Raw genomic sequence first — 22,514 nt, 5'->3', positions numbered from 1 at the left:
ATGTTTAATTTAGGTTGTCTTTTAGGTAGAGTGCCTATGTTTCAGTAACAAGCTATATACTGACAATTGAATCAGACTTAAAAATCTAATGGGGAGTGGTTGACGTGTGCTTTGAATTAGGGACAAAACCAGTCTCCCTTCTTTACATCACTACATGATCTCTGGAAGCTCAGCAGGATACTGATGAGGCAGAAACTGTACAAGAAGCATTTATTGAAGTTCAATGCAAGCCAGTTGCATTTCATTACAACATCCAGATTTACAAACATTTTATAATTTCCTTTTGGTAAATCTTTCACTCTGATATAGAAATGATTACTTGTGTTATTTAAGCTCAAAACCCCATTAGAAAGTCATTGTCTGTTATCACAGTGTAAAGAGAAAAATAACTCCGGCAGAGGGGTTTTTGTGTTGTTTTAAATACTTGACAAATTTAATTCTGTGACCTCTCAGGCATCATACATCTTAAAGTTTTAGTTGTGCACAATGTGAAACGTGCTTATTTGCTTTCTTGCCAAGTGTGAGAAAAATAAAGCACTTTCATTGTCTGTATACATGAGATGAAGCCAGTGATGCACTTAGTTTCAGATAAAGTCTGGAAACTGAAGGAAATGGCTTGGTGTCTCTAATGTTCAAAAGTTACACATCTTAATTTTTTTTCTTTATCATGTTATAGCTTTGCAAAGAGATGAGCTACCTTTCCTCCCTGTTCCCAGTCTTTATGCTAAACTAGATTAATCACCACTTAAAGCTCCGTGCTGTACGACATAGGAGTGGTATGAAGCTTCCTATTTTATGACCAGAATTGTAAAAATTATAATCTTTAATGTCAACAGGAGTTTTTAGTAGCTTTCATTTTTATTATCTTCATCTAAGAACTAATCTTTGATTGTAAGAGACATTCAGATGGAGAAAAAAACCCAAAAACAATTTATCACCTTCAAACACTGGCTATGAACCCATTAGAAGGAAAAAAGACTTCAGAGTACCCGCTCTGAAACTCCAAAAATAAGCAAACTGGTTTTAAGTTTCTTTTTTACGCTTCAACAACAGTGCCATCCATTAGAGAGGATGTATCAACAATGTGTACATAATAGTGGATATTATTCCATAGAGTTGTGATTGAGAATGTAAATCTTTGGCTAGTCTGGATGGAAAACACCACTACTTATTCCAAATCTGTGGTTAACAGCCCTTCCACTTATTATGCCCCAAGAGGTTTTGGTGGCTTGACAACAACCTCAAACACATTCTTTGCTTCCAGCACGTTAAACAGGCAAGACTTCAAATTTGGTAATGGATCTTTTTCCTTTTTTTTTATTCCTAATAATTTTGTCATCTAGTTTTTCTTTCTGTTCTGTACAGTAATTTGTTATTGGTATATCATTTCCACTACAAGAGATGCCATCCATTGTAAGAAGACCACCTCCAAAAATTCTAAGTCTTTCCAAGCACAGTCCATTTTTAGCTCAACAACAGTTTGGTCTGTGATAGCAGTTCTGTTTTCTGTTTTAGACCTTCCTTTTTCATTTCATTTCATGTGGACACCAGGACAAGCCTCCTTAACACAACATGTTAAATTTGATTTGCTGTATTTGCTCATAAAATTCTTCATTGTCCTTCACAATCCCATAGAAATGGATTATTGGGCATCTGACCATGACCCCTTCATCTTCTTCATACGAGACAAATTACATCTGACTCCATGTTTCTTGTTAGTGTCTCTTGGAACCAGCAGCAGGTGCCACAGTCCCCTGCCTGGAGTTGTTGATTTGGTCATGGATATAGGGCATGCCTGGAGGCCCAGGGGTTCCTGGTGGTCCAGGTGGCCCTACTGGCCCTGGTTTTCCCTTAGGTCCTGTTGGCCCAATGATGCCAGGTAGTCCTGTCTGGCTCTGGATCCCTGGAGGCCCTGGAGGTCCTGGAAGACCATCTTTACCAGGGGGACCCATATCACCTTTTTGGCCCCTGTCACCTTTGGGGCCTGGTGGACCCATGGACCCCTTAGCTCCTTTGCTACCTTGTGCCCCTCTACTGCCAATATTGCCCTGTTCACCAGGTTCTCCTTTCTGGCCTAGTGAACCCTTGGGTCCAGCAGATCCACGGCCTCCTGTAGGACCTTGGTCACCTTTGCTGCCAGTAAGTCCAATGGGTCCTTTGGGGCCTGTTTCACCACGGTTCCCTTTGGGTCCTGGTGGTCCAGGAGCACCTGTTGATAATAGATTGTGAGATGAATGTAAAAAAACAACAACACGTTTTTCTTGTTGTTTATACACAACAACATCTACCTTTAAGTATAGTGAAGTTCTTTATTAGCTGTGTATGGTGAACATCCACTAGTTTCATCTCCTCCATCACCATGGACAAGTTCCTGACATCCATATCCAGCCGGACATTTAGCAGCACGTTCTGCTGTCTTAACGTGTCGGCTAAGTGCAACAGTAGTAAAACTGTGTTGTTCAAGTTCTGCACAGCAAGAGAGAAGGGGGACATATAGATAATGAGAGACAGCTGAAATTTAACAATGGACAGGGTGAAGCATTGGTAGTTTATGTGGCAAATCACATATCAGCTTAACTAACCTGAGTGATCATACAAATTACTAGTAACCAGTGGTCATGGAAAAGGGGAAAAAAACGTCAAGCATTTTCCTCATCAGGCAAAATCATACCAAGAAAAAAATTAAAAAGAAAACAAAGGCAGTCACATATACAGTATATAGCCATGAATAAGTTTATTAATTCATGTGAGTTTAGACCAATCAAATGTGTCAACTATGTGTGAGCAATATGTCTAATGTTTGAAGTTTCTAGATGATAAAAGGTATAAATATTTCCAAAAAATACAATATAAATTTTGTGTTTTAAACAACCTGTAGTTCATCGGTGTGTCTGCCCAAGCGGCTCTGGCAAGATGAACTCTCAATGCTGATGTACTTGTACATGCCCTGGACGTGGTTCACAGTAGCGTTTATGCTGGAGGAAATTGTTTCAATCTCCATCTCAATGGAGTTCAAGCGGCCATCCAAGGCAGAGAATCGCTCACCTGTCCGGTTTTCATAGTACCTAAAATGTGTGTATATTCATCACGACATGGAAATGTCAGTCCACATGGTCACACAGACTCAGTTTCTGGATTTAAAATTTATATAAATTAGACCAAGGTCAAGATCAGGCACTTAAGGTTATAATAAGCCTTAACATGAGTAAGTATAATATACTGGCATTTGTTTGTTACCTGGAATGGTAGTGAAGGTCATGCATGTTCTCCTCATGTTCATCCATGAATGTTGACACATTGTCAAGCTGCATCTGCAGGTTTATCACCTGCAGAAAACACCAAAACAAATGGTTGCAGTGAGGGCCCAACCTTTTGATTCTCAGTGTGAATTTGTGCATAATAATACAAGACTGTATAGGATCAAAAGACTTTAAACAACCCTACAACTGTTCCTTTTGGCCATATAAACAACCACATCGCTTATACTATGAATGATTTTTATTTAACACTATTTGTTCAGGAATATGTAAGTCCAACCAAGCTTAGAAATGCACTAACCTGCTGAGTGAGGTCATAGTACATCTCAGTGGACATGGCAATTCTTTGGTGATCTGCTGCAACGTTGTTCTGCAGGAAGCGGATGACTTGCATTGTGATGCTGGTGTTGGACTTGATAGCACTCAGAACCCGGCTGTAGTTCTGCCAGTCACTGGTCAACTTATGGAGAACATAAGTGTCCTCATCTGCTTTTCTCTGTAGGGCATCTATCCACTGTATACTAACAGGCAGAGGGATCACAGGAGATGGGAGTTAGCAGCAGTGGAATGGGAATAAGAGCAAATATTCCTAATACAGTGATCTCAGGCTGTTCAGATCTTTTGTATAAGGGGGCAGCCAATAAGACAGTTGACTTAAAGGGAGGAAGAAGAGAAATAAAATAGCTTGTTTTAGACAGGATGAACTGAGACCTGCACCAAGGCCCAGTATCAGGTAAATAAGGATTATTATTAACTGTGAGTCATGCAAAGCTACTCTAGTAGAGTCCAAGAATAAAAATACTGAGTTGTAAATGAGCATAATAGGTCCTCCTTAAAGGTGTACACATGTAGAGTTAAGAAGAAACTGAAATGATCCAGCAGGCTATGGATAGTGTACAGTTTAAGGTCACTCGTGTTGCTAAATGTTCTCATCCATTCATAAATCTGCGTATGCACTATTAAGCATATGATCTGTTTATCTGTGCCCTTCCTTAGCTTTCCATTCACCTGTGTGCCACTGTTGTGTTAACTTGATGTGCTGTAGCTTTGATGTCAAACTGATCCTCCGTCACTGTTTTCATCTTCTCCTGAGTTTCTTCAACCACGTCCTTCCAGCCCTCCACCCGATCCAGGCACCTTTCCAGTGACTGATTGAGAACTTTGATCGACATGAGGTGGTTTTGGATGTCACGTGTCAGCCGGTTGCTTGTATCCTTTAGGGTGGCCTGAGTCTGGGAGGCTTGGTCAAGGACCTGGAGGAGAATAGAGGTTGTAAATGGGGGATTTGTAGAGGTGTTGCTGCTTTTCTCTTCTGAGGGTTTTAAATTACTGGTTAAAAATCCCCTTTTGTTCTGTGAACTTGTTTTGAGGTCTGCCATACCTGCTCCTGTGCCAGTATCATTCTCTGAATGTCTTCAAACTCTCTCTTCAGCTTGCTGATCTCCTCACTGTACAGAGTTGCATCCAGGCAGCCTGAACAGTTTGACGTGGCCCTCACATCTGAGGTGAGAAGTTAAAGAAGGAAATGCAATAGAAAAAGACAAAGATGCCCAATGGCCTGCTGCTCTAAATTACTGTATATGATGTAACTTGTAGAGACCACTAGTGGGTCAGTGTGTATGAGAGAAAACCCTGTCACCTGAGCTGGTTCACTCTGTTAATCAAGCTTGAAATACATGATACTAATGCAATAGCTACAAAATAATAATGTCTCAAGAACATCTTAAGCAGCTGACCACATGACCAAGTTCTTAACGTGTGATTGAGTGAACAGAAAAAGAAGCCTAATAACAATCAGCTGAAAGTTGTAAATTAAAGCTTCCTAAAGTTAAATGAATGTGCAGATCCAGGTGATAATTCATTATAGATACAATCAACTCCTTTTAAGTTTATAAAATCAATCAAGTCAGTAGTAAAAAGGAGCATTTCTGGGTAGATCAAATTACTTTACCCTCTATTCCTTGCTGGACCTTGGTGATCTTTTTGTAGTAAGCTGATTCTTCTTCAGCGAGGTTGTCCACCTTCCTGAACACTGAGTACACAGAATTGTAGATAAACGGTTAAAAAAATATTACATGCAATTGTTTCCTAATTTATACCTAAGTGAAGGAACAACAGTTGTGCACTCTGATGTAAGATATCCCCGTGCTCTTGGGGAAGTGGGGAATTAAACCATTAGATTTAATCATGCAAGGAGGAAATAATTAAGAGCAGCAGGACCTTGGTGTTAATAGGAAATGGGGGGTATTTAAAGGAGTAAAAACAGGAAATTGTAATTTAAGCTGTGACAACAAAACACATAAAGTTTTCATTGGCTATCAAATGTAACCAAAACACTAATGGTGAATGATGGTTTAGTCAGCTGCTCAGGTTGCAGGCCCCCAACATATTTCCCAAGTGACTAACAGCAGTTTAGTGACTGTTAACTTTTTCAGCATCCTAAGACCTGACCCAGGGGATTAATAGAGGCCATTCCATAGTTTGTTTGCATATGTGAATGCTTCCACATGTGCACATACCACCTGTTCTGCCCTATTAGCTGATGTGACAGCGATGCTGAACATGGCCCATGGCTTTTCCTATTCTGTGTATGAATGTGAAAATCAGTGTGCATTTCAAGTGGCATATGTTTCAAAATGCTTTCAATGTGACAAAATGCATTTCATTCCCTAAAATATATATATATATTTTTTTTTTTTACATAATGAGGTAGAACTGTGTTCCTTATTTTGTGCAGAAAAAATTTAGCGGTTAGAAAACAGATGTTCAGCAGGGAACTGAATATCAAAGGTTAGTGTTTTTCTCGTGCATATGCAAAGATGGGATTTGCAGCCAAATGCATGACTTCTTCTGTTAGTGCTAAAGTTTTAGTACTTTGGTCCTGCACAGCTGTGCTCAAAGTTGCCACAAAACAAAACGAAGTTCTATTTCTGCTCACTGTAACTGTATAACTGTGAAAAGAAAGTACACCGTCTTTCAGTTCTAAGGTTTTACATATCGGGACATAACAAAAATCATCTGATCCTTACCAGGTTTCATTTAATTCATTTTAGAACCTGGTAAGGATCAGACAATTTTTGTTATGTGTACATAACATACAGTAGTATACTGTGTCATTACTTGTTTAACAAAAACTAGCAGTGTGTGAAAAACTAAGTGCATCCTATGATTCAGTAGCTTGTAGAATCACCTTTAGCAGCAATAACTTGAAGTAATCATTTTCTGTGACTATCAGTCTCTCGCATTAATGTGTAGGAATTTTGGCCAACTCTTCTTTACAACCTTGCTCTGGTTCATTGAGGTTTGCAGGCTTTCATTTATGCACAGCTCTCTTAAGGTAACACCACAGCATTCCAGTCGGGTTGAGGTCTGGACCCTGAGTGGACCATTGCTACACCTTGATTCTTTTCTTTTTCAGCCATTCTGTTGTAGATTTGCTGCTGTACTTGGGATCAGTGTCCTGCTGCATGAGTCAGTTTGGGCCAAGCTTTAGTTCTCAGACAGATGGCCTCACATTTGAGTCATGAATACTTTGGTACACAAATGGTCAACTCAATGACCAGGTGCCCAGGTTCTGTGGCTGCAAAATAAGCCCAAATTGTCACTCCTCCACTACTGCACTTGACAGTTGGTATGAGGTGTTTGTGATGATGTGTTGTGTTTGGTTTTTACCAAACATGGTGCTGTGCATTATGGTCATCATCATCTCCAACATCTCCTCTTTGGTCTCATCTGTTCAACAGACATTGTTCCAGATGTCTTGTGGTTTGTTCAGATGCAACTTTGCAAATCCAAGATGTGCTGCCACGTTCTTCTGCCAGCTGCCAGCCCTTCCAAACAAGCCACTGCTACTTGTTCAGTTTTTTCTAGTAGTAACGTTACGAACTTTAACATTTAACATGCTAACTGAGTCTGAGATGTAGCTCATGGGTCTTTTTTGTGCTTTTTTCTACATAAATAAAAAAAAAAATCAATTATTAACAGATGCATAAATAGTCTAAAATGAAGTAAATTAAGCATGTCATGCTCAAAAACCCCCTACTTAAAATGTGGTTGCTCCTAACAACATAATGTTAGCTGAAACCATTTGCTGTGGCAGATGATTAATGTGCACACTCGTGTAAATGAAAAATTACACAAAATGCCCACACACAGTTTACGGCACACCCAAATAAAAACTGGGTGTTATTAGGATATGTACGTACCTAAATACAGGCTTGTGTGTGTTGTGGGATTCTAAATCACTACTTGCTTCACTCTGTCCTCTGAGATCTCTGAACAGTTGTAAAAGATAAAGATTTATAGTTTTCAAGCCCAATAAAAAGTGATGCTAATGTAAAAAGCACCTGTTGGTGCTGAGAAACTGTCAGGTAAAACATGGGCGACAGAATCCAGGAACACATTCACTTGCTCTATGGGCGTTTGGGGTGTGCTCTATTCAGGCAAGTAAAAAGTAAGTAGGGAAGTCTGATGTGCTTTTCACTCATTTTAATGCATACAGCATGTTGTTGTTAATCAAACCACAAGGCTGAATGCATCCAACCTGTCTCTGTATGAAGAGGATGGTGTTTTCATTTAGAGCGAATCAAAAGTCAAACTGTGCTCACCGAGTGAAGCCAGCACTGCAACAGTAATGATGAGGAAGGCAACAAAGCCGTAGAGGATTTTGACAGCCAGCTGGAGAGAGTGGCTCTGCTGGCACCTCACGCAGCCACCTCTAGTACGACCTGGAGATACATCAAATCAATATGAACACAGCCCATGAAGTGAGTAAATCAACAAATATAAACATAAAGCATCAGATCTGATCTTTTAGTTGTACCTAATGTAAGGTTAACCACCTGTAAAAGACATATTTAAAGTTTTAAGAAAAGCAATACTAGCTACAATACAGAAACCATATTGTAAGAGACTGAAGCATCTCCGAAACTGTGAGGCAGCAGTGGCCATCTACTGACCCTCGCCTGAGCCACGGGGTATTAGAGGATATGCTGGACCAATTAGCACCGACCTGATATTTATAGGATTTACAGTATCTACTGCTAATGCCCAGGTCCAGAGTTCTTACAGAGTCAGTGTATTAATGGAACAGACCATGTTTGGCTGCAGGGATCGTCATGACATTTGGGCTTATCAGTACCTGGTTTTAATATCTTTATTTTAAATTTTAAATTTTATTTATTTTCTTCCACTTGAGGGCAACATAAATAAATCACGATTAGCAAACTATACATATTCAATGTCTTCTTTGGGTTAATATAGGAAATGGGAAATGTTCCAGGGCAATGTTCCATTTTTTAGCTCAATATTTTTGCTCTCTACCAATTCTTGAGAAATAAATCAGGCTCTTCCCTATGTTCAACTAATCTATGAATCTGCTGCTTTAAATGTTTTTTGTTTTTTTGTCAGTAATCTGCTAATTATTGACTTGAGTGATGTAATTGCTCATTAAACTGATTTAATGTCAGAATATGGGGAAAATGCCTGTCACAGTGTCCCAAACCTCACATCTGGTATTTTATTCCCTGAGATTTTAATTTTACCTTTTTTTTTGCTAAAATTGTTTATTTAGTTTTCATTCAACTGACTCGATTTCAAGTATAAACAATGGATTTATTGGACTGAATTTAGCCATATTTTAAAATTGGAGCTTTTAACATATCAGGCTCACCATGATGCTGTTTGTCTTTGTTCGATTTGTTTATGTGGCCCTCACCTCTAAATGAAGGCATTTCCTCCTCCTCGCCAGTGAAATCCTCCTCTGAAGAACAAGAAAAATGCAAACAAAACAAATTGAAACCATGGTGTTTTACAAATAAAGACAACAACTTTTAGTCACTGTTATATAATTTTCAATTCTTTAAACTCTCATCCCATATAATGGAATATCCTTAAAAGCACACATGCCTTGACATTTATGACATAAGGGGTGGAAAGTGAAGGGATTTATTTTTATTTTTCCACTGTCAATATAGATTTGTATCTATTACTTAAGGCACTTTGTCATTAAACAGAGCTATGGATGTAATCACACTGGGGGGAGAGGTTTACCAGAGTTCTATAGTTTGCACTCAGGGTGAATGTGTTTTAGCCATTAAGACACTTTTTATTCCAAAGGCATCCAGCAGGATTGGTGGAGAAACCCAACAGACAAACATCATGCCAAGGGACCCCTTAAATGTGCTGATCGGCTGCTGATAGCTCTCATATGTGCTGTCCAATGAAACTGAGGGGTCTGCAAAATTTCATTTACAGGAGCTTTTAAATGATCTTACATGTAGTTATGATCTGTATGTCAATATGAATGCTTTTACAAGTCAGAAAGCAGTAACATGAACACAGCACAAAACTCTTTTGCTTTTCTCTGAGACCAGTTAACTTGATTTCTCAGGAGAAAATTAAACCCGAGTCTGTTCACTGTTAAACCCTGCTTGTCAATTTGTGTCTATGTGAACACAAGTGAGAGCAGACTGACAATCATACATAATGAACTGGTTAACGTCCATGGCGCTTCGCCAAGGACAACAAAAGAGCTCGATCGTTACCTTTGAAAAGCTGGTTCTCATATCCACCATAGTTGTCTGTCAAAGAGAGACACAAAGCAGACATTTAAAAACAAAATGAAGCTGAGTGAAACTCCGTTTCTCTGGAGCCACCAACAAGTTTTATTATTCCTGTTATAAATCACACAAAGCAGCTGCCTCCCAATTTCCCTTGAAGTCTCCACTGTACTGAGCTTGCACAGCATGAGGCTGCTGTCCCAGAAAATGCATGTTTTTGTTCTGTTCAGATGTTTTCTCTGAATTGTTGCTCACTCAGGACAAACCAGCCCCATGGTGGTGCAAAGCATGAGAAAGGTTGTTGGTTGCATGTGCTGATTCTGGTGGGAATGTTGTGTTTGTTGTGACTCTGAGAAATTTGTCATCACACACAGTCAAGGAAACAGACCGGAGTCAACATGACGCGATATAACCGCAGAGCCTATTAAACCAAATAAAGCCAGATTAATTTAAAATCCCCAAATGCATTTGACTTAATGTTTTCATAGCTGTATGTAAGTGCTGGGGCTGCATCACATGTTATTAAATGTGCGTCATTCAGTTACACCTGAGGCACTGGGGGTGGGGGTTTAGATGTTATGCAGTCACGTAGGCTGTCCACAGCCTAAGTGAAAAGAGAAGTAACTGGAAATCAAACCCACTGTTAAAATAAAAAAGGGAGTTGACAAGTTGCTGACTGGCCAAAGAGACTCATTGGACTCTTGCCTTTAACCAGTACCTTTAAGGAAACAGTGCCAGACCGCTGACACATTGTGTTATATTGAAAACAATTTTTATTTGCACCTAAAAGTGTTTGACTTTGCAGTGATGTTTCTGAGACAGATACATAATATCACTATAAGTTTATTAAATATTTCCATGTAGGCTTGAAATGTGGTTTTAAAGGAATTTTTCTCTCTTGCACGCAAATTGAGGGATGCATTTGATTAACATGAATCATCATTATACTATATGTGGGTTAAACATGAGCTAACACCATACAAGCTGCCTTAGATAATTATATTCATATGGGTGTACAGGCGGTCTTTATCTTCAGTCTTCTTCACTGGCTGCTCAGTTGATACTCCTGACATCTTGATTTTGTTGTTGTATTTATTAATGAGGTCATTAGTTTCCTAAAGAAGGTATGTATCTGTAAAAACATTTCCTATAGATCATCAGTGCCTTGGCGTCTGTTTGCGATACTGTACACCCCACAAAAAGAGCAGATGTATATATATGGGCAAATCAGAACCTGGAAACCTTAGAAAATCAAGATTTCCAGCTTGTGTTTCACATCATTAAAGAGTGCATGTTAATCCAAACCAACTTTTGTGCTTAAAAAAAGGCCTAAACTGTAATAGAAAATAAATTTGAAGTTGAAATTTAAAAGTGGTCCAAAATACTCGTCCAATTCCAGTCTCCTGGTTGAAAGTTGGTTGTTTTTGAACCACCTCCACCCAAACTCTCTTCCAGCGTGGACTTTGTTGATCCTTAAAAGTGGGAAATGTCCCTATGCATTATGTTTTTGGAATACTTCCATGGTTTTACACAGTAAATGACTAATATGATTAATTTGTTAAATTAATTTGTTTGGGGTGGCTGTAGCTCAGTAGGTAGAGCAGGTCACCTACTGATCGGAAGGTCAGGGGTTCGATTCCTGGCTACTCCAGGCTACATGCCAATGTATCCTTGGGCAAGATACTTAACCCCAAGTTGCTCTCCGACCATTCCGTCGGAGTATGAATGTGTGTGAATGTTATATAATTAAAAAGCACTTAGCTTAGTTAACATGGAAGTGCTTGTATGAATGGGTGTGCATGGGTAAATGTAAAAAACGTGTTGTATAAGCGCTTTGAGTGCTCTGAATGAGTAGAAAAGCGCTATATAAGAACTAGTCCATTTACCATTTACTTATTAGTCTCTGAACATTTCTTTACACTGGTCACTCCAGTATTTCTCGTAGTAAGTCTATGTTTGCCAAATTTTGATGAGGAGATGGACACCTCTGTGGACTATATAATGACTGTTTGGAGCTAAAAACAGGTATTTAAGGGAGTACTCCTTTGAGCAATACAGTTGTTGAAAAAGTCAGAAGTTGCATCATTTAGTGAAAGGTTTGCCACATGCTAATGAGCAGGTGCAAGAATTGTTTGGTCTGACATTTCCACTGTGCACATAAAACTTTGGTTTCTTTTGTCTTTTCTTGTATAAGTGAAAACTGGTTTAAAATTTTCTGTGTTGCAGAAACATGTTGCAGAATTTCTGCTGTGGCTCGATCCCTGTGGTTAACCACATCATCTCAATGTGAGGTGAGGGCTGGCCTCCACTAGTGAGGAAAAAAGGGGGGTTAAATAGCTGGCAGGAGAGGGAAACCAGTGAGGGGTTATGAGACAAAAATGTTTTTTTTGAACAGATAGATGGTTTCAGTGCAATCTTTGTTGATAATTCTAATGCACACACATCTTGAATTCAGCAGTCGACCTCAGATGATTGTGTTCTAGTTACACATGGGGCAAGTGAGAAAACAAACACTAAAACTGTACTTTAAGTTAGGTCAAACCAAATGAAACCATAAGATCTATTTAAAGAATAATGTTAGTGAAGTTTTGATAGAACAAAGTATACACTTGCAAATGCAATGAGGTAAATGTTTATGTGAGTCAGTGCTGGATGGCTGAGGTCAGGTCTGGGTGGAGGAGTCACAAAACACTGAGGCTGACATAAGGATGGAGGGAGAGGAAAGGAGAAGGAGCAGAGGGGGAGAGTGGGAGAAAGAACTGTAGGTTACTTTACACGTGTTTAGAGTGGCAAGAAAAACTTCATATAACAATCTGCAGCTGTTAAGTTAATTGTAAAAAGGCAAAGACATCCGATCCTTTTTCATTCATTCCCATCTTTGTACCTGACCATTTTCAGAGGTTAAGGGGTTAATCCAATGTTCAACATTTGTTCCGCATTAATTTTCTTCCAAGTTGTTAGCGCCCCACCTGTCATCAGCCTGCACAAACCACAGTTTGAGACACACTGCTTTAGACACTGTTGCTACCAGCCTGGCATATGTTTGCATTTCTTTAGTTGAATCTACAAATAAAAAAAAAATACCAGCGACTACACAGTTTGACAAGATGTGGCAGGCCTTAAAAAAAAAAAAAACTATCAACAGCTGATGAACAGTATCTGAACTGAACTGGACTGAAAATCAGTGGCAACAAGTCTCAGGGAGTGATAAAACCAAATTCAAAAATTTTGGTTCAAATTGTTGTCAGTATGTACAGAGGAGGTCAGGAGAGAGGTGCAACAGTGAGTGTCTACAGCTATCTGTAGACACAGTGGAGGCTCTGTCATGGTTTGGGCCTGCATTTCAGCCAGTGGTGTTGGGGACCTTGGTAAAATTGTTGGAATTATGAACACAAAGAAGTATTGTCAGATTTTGATCCACCATGCAATACCACCTGGAAAGCATCTGATTGGCAATAGCTTTCGTTTTCAGCATGACGATGATTCCAAACACGCTGCCAGTGCAGTAAAAGCATACCTGGATAGTAAAATATAATGGAACTCTTGTTCTCTGGAACCAGAGTCTGGACCTCAGCATTACTGACAAAACAGAACAAAAGGCAGCCATCATTCAGCTTTGAATATCCTTCAAGAAGCCTGGAGAATGAGTCCTCAAGACTAGTTAAAGGTACAGTCAGTAATTTTTCTTGAAGTTATTTAATAGAATAAAATGATACAATCTGCAATCTACTGACATCTAGTGGTGAAAATGTTACACACTGAAGCTTTATAGAAGTAACACATCTTGCTGAAGAGAATTCAGGCTCTGTTGAAGGATAAAGGTGTTCATAACAATTACTGACTTTCATTAGGTGCAGTAATTTATTGAAACATTTGTAAACATAAATGGAAATATAATATATGATGCAAAAACAGAGTTTGTACAATGCTATTTCCCATTTTTCTAGAAAGCCATAAAGAAATTAGGGATGGCTCAAGACTTTGCACAGTAGTGTAGAATACTGGCTTCAGAAAATTGGCTTCAAGGTAAAAGTATTTGAAAGAATGCATGGGACAAGCTGTAACAGCAAGGTAAGAGTAGTATTAAAATTACAGGCCATGAATAATGTGGATTTCAGTGGGGAGTATAAATCCTGGTTCAGACTTTTTCACCATGACTATGTACATTCCTGGTGGAAAAACTGAATTCCTGTAATTTTTTTTTTTTTTTTAACTTTTGTGTTATAAATATGTTTGAATGTCAGCACACGGTGTGTTATTAGAAGTTGAAATTCAAATTATAAAACAGTATTCATCCAGAAATATCCAACAGCTCTACATTGCTCCCTTGCCTCCTTTGCCTTGCTTTTTTTTTTTTTTTCTGGTCATGTTTTTACTTCTCTCTGTGGAAAAAAACTCTTAATGTCTGTCTTGTTAGTGAGGAAGTTGCCCAATCCAAGACACACAGAGCAGAACAACACAGCCCTGCCAGGTCAAAACCTCTACAGGTAGGCAAAGAACTGTGGAACTACTGAAGTATGTTTTGGTTCAATGGAAAGACAGTCTTGAAATTTGTTGTGTTTCACAAACCTACCGCCTATGGTCTGAAAAGCATTTCCCTCCAAATTAAACAAACACAGAGCATCTGCATAAACAGTTCGCATAACAAACTTTGCTTTCCTATCACTGGCGAGGATCTGATTATTCAAAAGCACCTTTGCAACATTGATTCAGCTGGTTCAAATTTCATCATTTAGGGAGAATAACACCTTCGGGGTTTAGGATAACTGCTGTAAGGCATAATAGGATAAGTAAGAAGAAAACTAAAACAATTTTCTACCTAACAAGTCAGCCACAACCTGTACGAGGTGTGCCCTGCCTCTTGTTCTATGTCAGCTGGGATAGGCTCCAGCCCACCCGCGACCCTGAACAGGATAAGCAGAAGAGAATGGATGATGGATGGATGCCTACTACTGTGTAGGTCCATCCATGCTACTAAACAACTCTGGCCAAGGGAGCACGGACAACTGTACATTAGTACCACATCCTCATGCTCATTCTACTACATCCCAGGGATGCTCTGTAGCAGTCACTTTTTTTTTAGCTCTCTAGGTGGACTTTTCTCCTTGAGGATGTGGCTACATGCGGATTAAATTTACACCTATAAAAATCTGAATGCTTTCAGATCCCGGGGTATTTACACTCCACATAACCAGGCATTTCCCCCCATCCAAGTAAGTTATACTGATTACATGTTAATACCAGGTGTCAGTGGTGTATTAAAGAACAACTGACCATAACTCATATAGTAACTGTGGTGTTAAGATGACATGTAACCGAGTAACAGATCCTACATAAAGGGGTCAGTGATTTCACCAATGCAAGTGCATACAATGGGGCCCTTTTTTTGGACACTAGCACAATTTATGTTATTTAAACTGCATATAAAACATCAGGTCACAGTTCTATGATAAATATGTGCTTAAAGGTCAGACTTTCAGCTTTAATTTAAGAGCTTGAACAAAATCTTGGCATTAACCATTAAAGAGCATTAACATTCACCCAAAAAGTTGTTTCCAGGATAAATCTGGGTCCTTTCTTCTGAAGATGATTCCAAGCATGGAATTTTAATTTGATTTGTAGCTGCAAATCAGTCAGAGAGACGTTTGCAGGAACATTAGGAGTGCCCAAAAACAGTTTGGTACTGTCTGAAAAGATAAAGAACACACTGGTGAGCTTGTCAACGTAAAAAGAATTTATGTGGATGATCACAGATACAAAGCAAACCCCTTCAGAACAAATAAAGAGCCTTAGCCACGTCAATATTCAAGTGTACAATGAGAGACTTCACAAGAGAAAATATAGTGGGTTTGCCATGAGGTTCAGAGCATTGCTCTGTTTTAACAGTGAGAAGATTAGACTGTGCCAAAATGTAAAAATCTAAGAAAACCAGAGCAGTTCTGGAACAGCGTTCATTTGACAGCTGAAATTAAGATCATCCTGTGACAGAATGATAAGAAGATTCGGCCAACTGCAGCAAAGCTGGCCAGATGGCACTTACACATCGGTAATGACCCAATATATACTGTGCTACAAAAGCACGCCAGGAATTTTGGAAAGTTAGGAAGTGAAATATTCCGCAATAGTGGCATTAATCACCTGACCTCAAATTGATCAAGCATGCATTTCACTTAATAAAAAGACAGCAAAAGGCAGGGAGACAAAAAAAAAAGGGGGGGGAACTGAAGACTGCTGCAATAAAGGCCTGGAAAAACATCAAAGTAGGAAACCCATTCTTTGGTGGTCTTTGTGTTCCAGACTTCAAAAAGTCCTCATTTGCAAAGTATTTAAAATAAGCATTTTTGAGCCTCTTGTGTACAGCAATGGCTGTAAAGGCTCAGCAGTTAATAAAATATTTGGGTTCAAGCCCTCAAATTAAAGCTGAGACTTTAGGGTCATGTTCATTACATGACTTTAACATGCTTTGTTACAGCTAAAAAAAGAAAGAAAAATGTGTCCAAAAGTATATGGACTTTACTGTATACAATGGATTTCCAGAGTTTAGGTAAACAAACCCAAAGTTTCAACATTAGTTTAAACTGAACTCTCTGCTCTTTTAGAGGAAACTTGTTAAGGACAAAGTATGCAGCTTAAAGATGCATCATAATCAGAAAATATCAGACATATACCAAACTCTACAAATTGAAATTTTTGTATTATATCCTCCATTTGCAACAATATTAAAAATATGTTGACTGCTTTTGCCATTTACCATTTGTTGCTATAATTTAATATCCAGCAAATGCACTGAACCAGACAGTTTTTTTTTTTTTTGTCATTTATCCAGACTGTGAGGCTGACTGAGGATGGAAAAGTTGGTTGCAGTTTAATACAGTGAGTGTCCAGTTGTACAGCCATGTTTTTTTGTTTTCTTGTAGGAGAAGGAAAAAAGTGTGACAGAACTTAATATTTCCGAAGGTTTTTCCAAAGCATATAATACTAAAAGGATAACTCAACAGAAGTACAAAATGACCAGGAAAATGTATTTATATTTTGGATACAATAATCTTTGTGAAACATGACTAAATCATTAAGTATTTCTGGACATAATGAATAGTTCATGTCCTCGACCTGAACACCATTAAGGATAAAGATTACACAACACAGCAAGAAATATGTGACTAGTACACCCACATGTAATCGCTGAGCATCTGGTTTCAAAACCATCTGCTGCTATAACAGCCTCCATTCTTCTTGCAAGGTTTTCCTTGGTCCCGTTTGTAAAAACGTGGTCCCACAGTCTGCATTCCCATTTATCCCACAGGTGTTGGATGGAGCTGAAGTCAGAGCTCTTTGCAAGCCAAACGTCCACACCAAACTGGGAAAGCCATCTCTTGATGGATTGGATGCTGTGCTTGGGGGCACTGCTGTATGCTGTAGTATTAAGATTATCCCTAATGTATCCAAAACTAAAAAAGCCAAAGACAAAAACTACCCCAGCATGTAGACGGGAGTGTCTGCATGCTTCCATATTGCATGTTCCTGTAAATAATTCTCTGGTAAAGCCTATGGGTGTCAATGACCACAACACCTATGAAAATATCAAGACTAGCAGAAGTTTTAAACAGCACACAGAGGACATGTTACAGGCTTGGTTCGAGCGCCCTTCTCTGTCCTCCTGTCATGTTTCTAAAGGAAATGTGTGCAGGACAAAGCATGTGGAAAATATAAACCATCTAAACTGTAACAGTCAGATATCAGGATGTTATTCTTCACTCTCATGGAGTTCACATCCATCCTCTGACTTTTGTGTTTGTGAAGGCAGCACCATGCCTGTACTTGACTCAGCTAACCATCGGTACCACTTCATGTTTGTGGTTCCTTTGCTGAGGTTTTATCTTAGGGGGTTTGGGACTTTCCAAACCCCGTACCCACCCTATTTCTCCCTTTGGACTTTACTTTCGCCACAGGGGCTGTGCAAAATGTTATCCTTGGGGAATAACAGGCCCTGAATGCCCTCTGACCTCGCACATCACTCACTCTTTGATCCAATTTACTGTGCAAATAAAGATGCCCACTCCACATTAGGTTACTTTTCCATGTTCCTTTCCTTCATTGGTTCAGTTGTGTTGTTTTGGCCAGCAAAATCTCCTCCTCCTGTAAATCCAAGCCTTAAGTGGAACCAGAGTTAGGAGATGGGCCCTCCTCCAGATCAGAGTGGAGGTCTTGACCACAACTCATAAAGCCAAATGAGTCCTTTTCTCAAGCTTTGTTGACATCTCAGCCATTTAGGTGCCCTCTGACTGGAATGTGTGGTTGCTGCACAAGAATATAAACGCCTGGTATGTGTTGCTGCAGACTGTGAACCAGAACTTATAAAAGAGCTGGTTTAACAGATAATTCTTTTATTGTGGTTTGGCTGCAAGCACAAAATCTTTGGAGTCAACATTCAGTATATGAATCATGTTTTCTCAGGACCAAACTCCTTTGTGGAAGTATGCAGAAGTATGTGGAATTATGCATGTACAGTACCTATTTTATTTATTTTATTTTTATTTTTTAAGACACTAGATAGAGACTGCTTACACAATTTCATTGTCTTATTGCTGCACAGTGACAATAAAGGATATTCTGATTCTAATTCTTTGGACAGCCAGGTTAAGAAAAAAGAAAAGAAAAGGCCTAGCTAGCTTTGGCTGCAAAGGAAATGTACAATTATTCTACAATCCTTTATTTTCAAGACTTTTCTGTATTTATATTTACTTACCCTCAAATTTTACATGATAATCACCTTCTCATAAGTACTGTGAACTCTAAAAGCTTTCTAAACAAAGTAAACAGTTCACAGCTGGGGCATCATTTTTACTTTTATTCATTCTGGAGTCTAAAATGTAGCTTAGTTAAAACCGGTGTTTGCTAAAATGCACTAAATCAAAATAGGCTGTATCGCAGAAACTAGATTTACATTTAAGTGTTTGGAGATTCTCCTCTGGACTAAATGCATCACTAAAAACTACATCGTGTAACTACCACAGATGAGTTCTACCTAGCTAACAGAACAAACTGACAAAACCAACAGCAGCATTACAAACTAACTTTTAAAAGGACAAAATACTGTTAAATAATCACGTACCTGTAAGGCTTTAAACTAAAATTCATAAAAACTAATCCAGTATGCCTCAAATTGCAAAAGCCTACCACTGAAGCTAGACTGACCCAATTAGAATTAGTTAAATTTTGATCATCATTTTAATCTCACATAAATACTTTGTACATTATAGATAAGATAGTGTTTATTCGTCACATGCACAGTTATACACAGTACAATGCACAGTGAAATGTATTTATACTGCTGTCTAGGCGTGCCTAGGAGTAGTGTCTTAAATCATATACTTGTTATTCTCAGTGCACCCAATAGATGAGTATGGCTACATGCACTGCTGTATGGTGTATATATGTACACATGTACATAAAGTCCTTGTTATTTGTCTTGATCATCTCATTTTCAGCCAAAATGTCAAAAGTCTAGTCCAGTCTTGCTAAGGTCAGTACCAATGCTTCCATATAACACAATATTCATACCTTTATTTCTGCCCAATTAGATTATTACAACTCATTCCATGCATGCCTAAATGGTGCAGTGGTTTCCCATCTATAGTTAGTACAAAACATGGCAGCAAGACTGCTCACAAGCACACGGCACAGCCAACACATCACTCCAGTCCTTGCAGAATTACACTGGCCACTCATTTCAAAATTTTACTGATTACTTTTAAATCACTCCACGTTTTTTATGTATGGATATATTGTTGTTATTATTATTATTATTATTATTATTATTATTATTACAGTCAAAAGGAAATAAGACTGTTAGATGCATGAGGCGAGAGACCATCAACCAATTTTTAGTCAGTAGGATGAGGTTTTGCTATTAGCATGGCATATGGCAGTGTCAGATTCTTCTCAGGCACAGACAGTACCTTGGTTGTGGCATTATTTGGTGTTTTTGTGAGCTAAATTGTCTGCCCTAGTGCAGACGAGCCTGGCATTTTGTACAGTCAGGGGCTCAACAACTAGTTACAAAAATTTGGCTGCTAATCACAGTCAAACGATACAATCCCCATTTCCAGCAAGTATCACAACTTGTCATGTTCAACTTGAGACAACACTACCCTACCAGAAGCTCCTCATAACTCAAGTTATTATGTAATGTACATAGTCACCGGAGGTGCACTAATTCAAGTATCCAAACTGAGAGACAGTGGAAGAATTGAGCTCTGTTTGCACCTAAAAGTGGTGAGAAGAGTGAAGGGAAAAAAAAATAAACAGCCACTGAAACCTCTAAAACTTATAAAGCTGCTAAGGTCTTAATTAAAGATCAGGTTGCTGCACATTTAACATTTTTATGCTGCTAGTTTTAGTGTAAAAACAAGAAAATGTCCAGCAGAAACATTTAGATTATGAATCCAAGCTAGTAAAAACAAATGAAGAAACACTCTCTGAATGCAGTAACAAGAAGCTGATCCGACTTTCAGATATTCAGTCTCCATGTTCTCCTTTCAGTCCAAATTCATGATGCTTTGACTGCAGATTTATAAAGCTGCCACAGCAAAATGGCACTGAATACAAGAGAATGTGTCTTTCTCATGGGCCTCCATTTTGCTCACTCTTTCCTTTTCCGTTGCCAGCTGTACACCTGTCTCCTGCATTTCTTTTTCCTCTAGCTCCTTGTTCTTGGACTCCCCCCTCCTCTCCATTCTGGGAGGAATGTATGAGGCAGCATGTTTTGTTCTGGCTGGGCTGAAACCACTACCAGACCTCCTATACTGTATGGCTGAGTACTGTTCTTGGAGTTAATTTGCTGTGTCTTCTTGTGGTTCGCGTGCAGCTTCTCTCCCTCAAAAGACAATGTGTCGCCTGGAGCTAGAGATTAATATTTCTACTTATTACCTGTGTAACTATGTAATATAATGTCAAACCTTAAAACATGCTCTTCTTATATGGTAAACCTGAACTATAAAGGATAAAAGGGATCGGACAGACCAAAAGAGGAAAGAAATAAATCCACTATATTCCAATTACTGTTGCTAATGAATATATTACGACTTCTCCACATCTTGTCAAGCTGTCAGTCCCCCCATCTCTGTCAGCTTTGCATATTATAACTCTGGGAACCATGTACATACCTCTGCTCTCTTCAAACCCGCTGGCAATTTTCCTTTCATTCAGTGTTGTGAAAATATCCAAGTTCAACTCATATATTTTCACTCACCATCTTTTAAGTGGGATATTAAGTTAGTCTGTGGTAGATTGGCATGGTTAGAGAATATTTAAAGTTTTATGAGATGGGGCTGAGGTGCATGCATAAACACATTATAGAGATTTAGAGCTGACTGATCAAAATATCACATCCAACAACAACACACATGCACTTTCTCAGGATCTGCACTGCCAAGTTTCACAGCTGACGAGAAGCATATGTGGTCGCAAGTTCCCTGTGCAGGTGCCTGCCTGTATCCCAACACAACAGATGCTTCTCCTAATTATATCTTTGTTTTCTACACTGGGAAATGCACCCAGGTGTTGGTAAGACAGGACTTTTGTACCATAAGCTAATGAAGTAAGACATTTATAGATGCTAAGATGTAATTTTCTAGGTGAAGTCTCTTTACCTTTCATGATTTCTGGCTCCAGATGTCCTGTGCAGGATTGCCCACTTCGCTGATGCTCAGCCTAATGACGTTGCAGTCTTTTTTTCCTTCTCACAAATCAAGTGCAGAGCAAAAGCAAAAGTAGTCAGCAGTGTACCAATTGGTCATTCATGCGAAATGTTCCAGTTGTAACCAAATCTCCAAAGAAAGGGGAAAAAAGTGCCTCCAGATTTGAAAACAGAAGCAACTCACTCACAGAAGGGTTCACGCGCATCCAATGTGGTGGGAAGAAAAGATCCGCTCTACAACTTAAACTATATCATTATTATTAAAAAAAAAAAACGATGTAATTTCTAGATTATTGGAAATATTCTTAAACATCTGTCAATGCCAAAGGAAACTGGTCAAAGCTCATCTAACTTTTGCACGTGTGTTTGTCTGCAGCTCTCTGGCATTATCCCTCTCCCATCCAGAGCCAGAGAAAGCTAAACCTTCTTAGACAGAAACCATGTGTAGCTTTAGAGAGGGAGGGACAAACAGAGCATGGAGGGATGAAGAGAAGGAAGAAGATTGGTAAGGCAGATATAGGCAAATAGAGAAAGAGAGAGAGAGTGCGATATGGGAGGGGAACAAAGAAAGTGGAAAACGAGGGAGGGACTGGAAAAGGGACAGGATAAAAAGGCAAAGGAGGGGGAGAGAGAGGCAGGGAGGGTCCATGTGTTTTGTTGAAAGTCAGTTTTGTGGCCGGCACTAATTGCTAACAAATGTTTGAACATTGTGGACTGAGCACCTTGAATATCTGTGGCCTTGGCCTGCGAGACAGGAAAATAGTTTCTGTGAAAACACACCAATGAATACACTACAACACACATGTCAAAACCATAATCCAGACCTGACACCAGTTTGCAGGCCTCTCAGCTTGCTCTCCTTAACCTTGACTACAAGTGAGTTAGACTAACAGCAGGTGTAATTCTCTCACACACACACACACACACACAAACACACACACACACACACACACACACACACACACACACACACACATATAAACATCCGGCCGATCAGCT

The 22,514-nt window shown here is 39.1% G+C and overlaps 1 protein-coding gene across 1 annotated transcript; it reads right to left on the bottom strand.

Annotated features, from left to right (window-relative positions):
* Positions 1 to 219: 219 nt before the first annotated feature.
* scara3 (scavenger receptor class A, member 3) lies at positions 220 to 21,982 on the bottom strand. Its single transcript, XM_030721504.1, has 12 exons — positions 21,469 to 21,982; positions 9,803 to 9,838; positions 8,974 to 9,018; positions 7,865 to 7,984; positions 5,209 to 5,289; positions 4,639 to 4,757; positions 4,266 to 4,510; positions 3,559 to 3,778; positions 3,238 to 3,326; positions 2,873 to 3,065; positions 2,289 to 2,466; positions 220 to 2,209 (listed from the first exon to the last, which is right to left on the bottom strand). The coding sequence occupies exons 1-12, from the start codon at positions 21,473 to 21,475 to the stop codon at positions 1,716 to 1,718; spliced, it is 1,827 nt and encodes a 608-aa protein (XP_030577364.1). The 5' UTR covers positions 21,476 to 21,982; the 3' UTR covers positions 220 to 1,715.
* Between the last annotated feature and the right edge of the window lie 532 nt (positions 21,983 to 22,514).

This window comes from Archocentrus centrarchus, chromosome 24, assembly GCF_007364275.1.
Source record: "Archocentrus centrarchus isolate MPI-CPG fArcCen1 chromosome 24, fArcCen1, whole genome shotgun sequence".
NCBI lineage: Eukaryota > Metazoa > Chordata > Actinopteri > Cichliformes > Cichlidae > Archocentrus > Archocentrus centrarchus.
This window is presented reverse-complemented; position numbering and strand designations above follow the sequence as displayed.

Bases quoted from the DNA above. Each gene is read 5' to 3' on its own strand.
- scara3 (XM_030721504.1), bottom strand. The intron at 4,511-4,638 runs GTATGGCAGACC...ATTCTCCTCCAG, and splicing joins TGATACTGGCACAGGAGCAG to GTCCTTGACCAAGCCTCCCA. The intron at 3,066-3,237 runs GTAACAAACAAA...CACACATTTTAG, and splicing joins GACCTTCACTACCATTCCAG to GTACTATGAAAACCGGACAG.